This window comes from Brienomyrus brachyistius, unplaced genomic scaffold, assembly GCF_023856365.1.
Source record: "Brienomyrus brachyistius isolate T26 unplaced genomic scaffold, BBRACH_0.4 scaffold54, whole genome shotgun sequence".
Classification (NCBI taxonomy): domain Eukaryota; kingdom Metazoa; phylum Chordata; class Actinopteri; order Osteoglossiformes; family Mormyridae; genus Brienomyrus; species Brienomyrus brachyistius.
The window spans coordinates 1,422,703-1,429,994 of record NW_026042329.1 but is presented as its reverse complement, the minus strand read 5'-3'; the positions used below and the strand labels follow the sequence as shown (position 1 = coordinate 1,429,994).

Sequence of the window (7,292 nt, the reverse complement as noted above, 5' to 3'; positions counted from 1 at the left end):
CCAGCCACGGGCCCGAGTGCCCCCCCCCCGGCAATTAAATCAGCAACATCCCAGACAAAAACAGCTGGGAGTGCAGAGGAAGTCGATTACATGGTAATAGCATTCAGACTCTTAAGTTCAGGCTGTAAAACTCCTTTTAGCGTCTCTGAGCCTAAACTCTCCCATGGGTCATTTGAAGCTCCAAAACCGGTCCTCTCCTCTCACTTAAAACAGACTCTGCGTGTTAAAGATTCTCAGCTTGGTCACGAAATTGAAGTAGAAGAAGGCCAGGGAGAGCAGCAGGTTCTTCAGCAGGTATAAGAGTGGCGTCACAAAGCCAAATATGGCGACCAAACCGATGCGGATAAAGAGGAAAGGGATGTCCTGCAGTGCAATCCCCAGTGTGGCCAGCAGGGTGCTCCCAGGCATGACAACAACCCTGAGTATCGACAGGTAGCTGGATATGTAGATGGGGAACACCCAACGTGAATAGAAGACGACGGGGTGCATCGCAGCCCGTACCATCTCCACTGTGTCCAGCCAGAACAGGAAGCCATCCACGAAGACTTCGGCCCGGGAATCGCTTGCAGACAGGAAGCGGAGAGGCCCCGAGACTACGTACTGCGGGGGGTAGTAGACTGGCAAGATGGGCAACTGGGCCACCGGGGCTGAGCTATACTGTCTGCCCTGGTTCCCAGACAGAGAGAGGCCAGGAATGGTGCCATTAGGATCGGACCTGAAGTTCAAGCCTGTGCTGTGTACCAGCCGAGATCCGGGAGTCTGTCTGCCGTTGGCCATGTTCTGCTCGCGACTGCCATCCACCTGACCTAGCATGACAACCCCTGGGGCCACAGCAGGCTGGGGGGACCGGGGTGACAGGGGGCCCACACCAGTCAGCAGAGAGGAAGGAATGTCGGCGTCCCTCTGTGGAGGATGAACTGCCGGAGAAAAAGGAGGGAAAAGAGACACCGGTATCTACAGGCCAGCACAGAAAGTGCACTTGAAGATTCAGCACTGCCTTTGTCGGAGTTACAGAACCCAGTCTGCGTGCATCTTGGTATTCTTGAAGCACATTGATGGTCCCCAAGAATCCTGGGAAACCCAAATGGATGTATTCTCCTTACAAGTAAACTGGCATCTTGATCAACAGCAAAGTCAGCTGAATATTACACACTGAAACATTTTACAAATGCCAGACTCCAAGCCGGAGGAGATGTGTTTGAGGATAAATGGTGGCTCATTTGGTTAACGGGCTTCATGTGAACTTTACACTTGATACTAAACCACCAGCCTTGATGAGAAGTGTCTGAAGTTGACCCAAAATGCTAGCGATTTTTGAAACCACTCTTGACATTTGCTTTGGATTTCTTGTGTTTGTATCCAGCTGTGCAAACATTTTTTTTTCCAAAAAAGAATTTTGAACACACACTTTTTTCTGCTAAAAAAGACTATCAAAGATAACAATGAAATGAGCATGATGGTGTTAAAAGACAGTAGAATAAATAACATTAAAATAAGGTTACAATTGTTTAAGGTGAACAATTCACATATACTGTCACAACATTTAATGTTTGTTTGAGATCATTGAAGTAACCTTTCAGTGAAAGGCATCGTTATGGAGACCATTAAAGAAGAGAAAGACACAGAGCAAAGGACAGAGAAGGGGATGAATGGAGAGAGAAAGAGAGTGCCCTCTTACCCTGGCCCGTGAGACGGCACTGGCGAATCCGCTCTGTGATGTCAATGCAAATGAGGGAGAGCAGGACCAATGAGACGGGGAGCTCTGTGAAGGCGTCATGGCGTAAGCCACTGCTGATCTGTACCTGTGAGAGCATCGGGGTTGGAGGAGAGTAAAGGAAAATGACTTTGATTACCCAGTGAAGGGGGGGGGAGGTCATTGAGGTTGAAGCAACAGGTGCATCCTAAACGAGTCAACGGGCAGACGCTGAACGAGGCAAGGGGCAGACGCCGAACGAGGCAAGGGGCAGACGCCGAACGAGGCAAGGGGCAGACGCCGAACGAGGCAAGGGGCAGACGCTGAACGAGGCAAGGGGCAGACGCTGAACGAGGCAAGGGGCAGACGCCGAACGAGGCAAGGGGCAGACGCCGAACGAGGCAAGGGGCAGACGCCGAACGAGGCAAGGGGCAGACGCCGAACGAGTCAACGGGCAGACGCCGAACGAGTCAACGGGCAGACGCCGAACGAGGCAAGGGGCAGACGCCGAACGAGGCAAGGGGCAGACGCCGAACGAGGCAAGGGGCAGACGCCGAACGAGGCAAGGGGCAGACGCCGAACGAGGCAAGGGGCAGACGCCGAACGAGGCAACGGGCAGACGCCGAACGAGGCAAGGGGCAGACGCCGAACGAGGCAACGGGCAGACGCCGAACGAGGCAACGGGCAGACGCCGAACGAGGCAAGGGGCAGACGCCGAACGAGGCAAGGGGCAGACGCCGAACGAGGCAAGGGGCAGACGCCGAACGAGGCAACGGGTAGACACTGAACGAGGCAAGGGGCAGACGCTGAACGAGGCAAGGGGCAGACGCCGAACGAGGCAAGGGGCAGACGCTGAACGAGGCAACGGGTAGACACTGAACGAGGCAAGGGGCAGACGCCGAACGAGGCAACGGGCAGACGCCGAACGAGGCAAGGGGCAGACGCCGAACGAGGCAAGGGGCAGACGCCGAACGAGGCAAGGGGCAGACGCCGAACGAGTCAATGGGCAGACGCCGAACGAGGCAAGGGGCAGACGCCGAACGAGGGTAACGGGTAACACATGGGGACTGTAAACCAGGTCAGCCCTGACTGATCAGGTCTAGCCGTGAAGAGATGTTTGGGCCAGTATTGATGCTGGATGCATTTTTCATAGTATTGTAGTTGAGGTCACTACATACTATCACTTTATTACTATGTTCATAAACTAGCCTGTTACCTGAAATGTGTGAATAACTTAATGGTATACAAGGGTGGGCTTATGGTTTCTGGGGCCGTGATCAAAATGATATATATATATATATATTCACTATAACCCAGAATAAGTGGTTATGGAAGATGGATGGATGGATGGATGGATGGATGGATGGATGGATGGATGGATGGATGGATGGATGAACCTCTTCTGCGTTGCAGTTAAGCACACCTAAAATTTTCCCCATTTTCAGTTTTTTGATTGACAGGACTTCACAACATTGAGAGACAGGATCCTCGTCAGCTTGAATGTTGCCCCGTGGGGGGCGTGCGCAGTGTAATTCAAAAGAAGACTGGAAATTCCTTCCAACAAACATGCACAAAATAGCTGAAAGACAAAAATCCAACCTATGTAGCAAAAAGAAGCAGCTGCTTGTATTTGTTTAGTCAGCCCCCAGCTGGTTTCCTCAGAGGAAAGCGCCCCCCCCCCCCCCCCGGGTGGGGGTCATCAGCGGTGGCCCCTTGTCATCCTCTTAGGGGGAGATAAAAGGCCATCTGTCTCAAGCTTTCTAACATATGAAACTTGTCAGTCTCGGGACAACAAAGGGGGGCGACAACAGGCTGGCTTGTGAATCACATTGTCCTTGGAATGCTGCTCTAGACTGGTGCGGGGGGGGCAGGAGGCATACCGGGGCTCACATGATCGGCATTGTCCTCTCTACCCTGTGCTTAGCCATTTCCTGAGCTACGCTCAGCAAATTTTTGTGTCTGAAGAGTTCCAGCACTAAAAGTGCCAGATTATCCATGACCCCTTAAGCGCCAATACAGAGTCTCCCCACACTGGCCAACAGCAAAGGTCCAAAGGTGGGCAACCCCTTGAGAGCCAATGGTGAGTGACCCCTTGAGGACCAATGGTGAGTGACCCCTTGAAAGCCAACATGTACTGTACTATAAGAGATCAAGTGACTGTCCTGTCCAGTAAAAAAAAACAATATGATAATGCAACCGAATAATGAAGATTTGGGTTGGGGCTTTAATTCCAAGCTCCTGGCGCTGTGCATGCATATTCTCTTTGTACAATTCTGACTTTCATTTGATAATCTGACTCCCTCCCTCGGCCCAAAAACATGAGGCTGGGTGAATCTGCCTCTTGGTGCTTTTCTTAGGGTCAGAAGGTCCCTGAAGGGATTAGAGGTTAGGGGCCTTGCTCAAGGGCCAAAGAAACCACTCTGCCGACCCTTGGATTTGAATTTTTCCATCACAGGGGCATCATCGTAACCAACTGAACCACACAGATCTCTTTCTAGCAATGCAACATAGTATTGGAAAAGAGGCTAGGAAAGATGAATGGAGGGATGATTAGGAGAATATTCAAACTGCACAGACAGAGTGGGGTAGGGGGCCACATGTACAGACAGAATGTACAGTAAAATAAACGGTGAGGGGCGACAATGAGGCGCACTGTATCCCGATGTAACATGAGATAATAGTAAGGCGTTAACACAAATTAACCAAGGCTTCATTCGAGAAGGTAAAGAAGGCCACTGGTGAGAGTGTGGAGCCAGGATGGCAGTCACGGACAACAGCTTTTAGACAGGAGAAGACAGACGCAAAGAGGCCCAATCTGCTACCTCGGCGCTCGCGATGAGGAAGGCAAAGCATGGGAGCGTGGACAAGACCACGTAGGCCAGGGCCACCGGTCTCCTGAAAGACAAGAGTCAAGGGTCAGCACATATGGCGGACGGCAATGGGGCACCCCAACTAACGCAAGGGCGGCAGAAAAAAAGACAAAAACATTAAACAAAAACTCTGTGGTCTGGCTTTGAATTGTGCTTCTACAATTGGAAATTAAAACTCATACCTAAAAGTTCTACTAGCATGAAAAAGCGAAGCAAAGAGAATTGGTGGCATAGAAATGAAACCAGACGATTGCCTATTCAAAATATATCTCTTCACACATCTCCTCCATCCTATTACCATCTACACCCACAGTTTTCTTTGCCTGTGAAGAGACCGTGAGGTCTGACTATCGTAATTATGGTTAAGTGGCGCTCTCTCGTTATTTATTAAAGCCAACCCAGCGCTAATCTAGTCTGACATCTCCCAAGGTTATGATGATACATGTCAAGGCATGTTAAGGTTGTCACCATCCAAAATGACATCACTTGAAGCTGAATCTCATTTCTTGGCTTTTCCTGTTGAGAGTCCTGAAGTGACTGAAGTTGCCGTCTTGCCTTCTCGGCCTTTCAAAAACAATGCCAATCTCCCTACATGCCCTTTCTGCCACTCCTGCCATCACACGACACACAGCTTTTCATTGAATCTTATCACACCTTGTATTTTTTTCCAGTTGAGTTTGAGTAAGGAACATGTAAAACTCCCAAAACACCTTGATATTAGCCTGTTAGTGCTAAGGACATCCACCCACACAACTGAGCTAAAATAAAACGTCAGCACCCCCTAAAGCCAAAAATCATAACTGTCATGTTATGCACTGCCTTCCAAAGCAGCTTAAACTGTCAAGTGGGTCCTTGCCGGGAGTTTCCACAGAGCACAGGTTGACAGAACCGACTCCCCCCAGAACACACCTCCACTTTCAACCTAGACTATTTCATTCAGCTCTGCATGGGACCACTGGAAATTTCTGCTCAAAGAGCTCAGCAGAACCGGCACATTTAACAGCCTCTCTCTGACTACAGGTTATTGTGTGGCCAAAGGCATTTTTCCTTTGAGTACATATAAAATGTACTACACCCGCATACACAGCTGGATATTTACAGCAGAAATGTAGCTTGACTACCACTGTAAAAACTACACGACTTATCTGTAAGTTCCTCCAGCATATAAGCTGGAAACACTTTGGCTGAGAGACTGATCACATAACATTCTGAGGTGACAATAGCATATATTTTTGTATGGAACGCACAACTAAACTTGTCTTAAGTGAAAGAAATGCATGTTTGAAATCATAATCTTAGGTTGTGCTACAGCATGTTAAGCTTCTCGGTCAATAGTGTCTCACGTTAATCTATTTTGGTCAGCAATGAGTGTCACATACCCCGGAAAGACCCACGTACCGTAACCTTTGGAACATCACAGAGCTCACTCACCACTTCTTCCTGCCAATCAAGAACCTCCTCTTCTTGAAGACCAGGTACTTCATGGGCACCCAGACCAGCAGCGCCACGGTGGTAACGTAAGCCACGGAGACAGCCACGATGAGCCAGTAGGGGGTGCTAGCATCCCCTGAGAGCATGGCACTGCTGCGGACGTGCCACACGACGGCCGCAAACTTCTGCATCACCACCAAGAGCGGCACGACCAGTGCGTTGAACTGCAGCACCTCACACAGGGCCAATTTGACCACCTTCCTGGAGCCCATCCTTCCATCCAAACCCCCCAGTGCAGGAGGAAAACCCAGGGGGGTGGGGAGAAGTTAAAAATGAGGTGTTGTGGTGCTGTTACTCTACGCCAATCCCTGTCCCCTCATAGAATGGCGCCCAAATCATTGTTTCTACCTTCCAGCACTTTCCACACACTGGACTCAGGCCCAGAGGCTGCATGCTCGGCCGCTTATGTGGCAGCAAGCATTGTGTCCATGCTGGTGTGTCTGGCAACGGACGTAGCTATGCCGTCATACTGCGAGGTGTGGCAAGATCCCAATTCAACGGTCACTAAATGCAAATGTCAATATAATTGAGAAAACAGGGTCAGCTAATGCCTGGATCAATTGGGGTTAAGGGCCGTGCTCAGGGGCCCAATGCTGGAATCACTTTGCCGACCCTGGGATTTAAACCAGCAACCCCCTGACCACAGGACCAGCATCCAAACACCTCCCTATTTATCAACATTAAATCCCTCTACTTGCATATTTGCATATTCTTGCAGAAAGCCTGATGAGCGATCCTTGCCAAGCAGACAGAATTAACATGATTGAGGTTTCAGGTTAGGGTTTCCAGACTAGTGATACTTCCACGCAGGCAGACTAAGCAAGGGGCAGATATAAATGTCACCCTACATCAAAACAAAACATGCATTATTTTATTTTCTAAGCATAGAAGTGACAAGGTGTGAAATACAACTAATCCCTGATGGCCACCCCAATCAAGATTTTCTGCTGGTGCCAAAGACAAAAAGGGGGAAAAAAAGGAAGAAATGGGAGAACCTTAAGACCACAGACTCAGAATGACTGGACAGCAACACACCCACGTCTTTAAGATGACCAATGAACACGTTTCCCACATACAACCACAACATAAAATATACAATATGAAATATATGTATATAACTTTACCAAGAAGATGGAACACTGTCTCTCGCAGCTTGTTTGGCTTGACTATCAAAAGTAGGTTCACCAGATAATCAGGGACGACACTGAGCTTGGGTAGGATCTGCAAACTACCATTTC

At 49.5% G+C, this 7,292-nt stretch overlaps 1 protein-coding gene across 1 annotated transcript; it reads right to left on the bottom strand.

Moving 5' to 3' along the window:
- Positions 1–204: 204 nt before the first annotated feature.
- On the bottom strand, positions 205–6,266 carry LOC125724061 (transmembrane protein 236-like). The gene is made up of 4 exons (XM_049001008.1): positions 5,995–6,266; positions 4,516–4,588; positions 1,679–1,802; positions 205–917 (listed from the first exon to the last, which is right to left on the bottom strand). Exons 1-4 carry the CDS (start codon positions 6,264–6,266, stop codon positions 205–207), a joined length of 1,182 nt encoding a protein of 393 aa, XP_048856965.1.
- Positions 6,267–7,292: the final 1,026 nt, after the last annotated feature.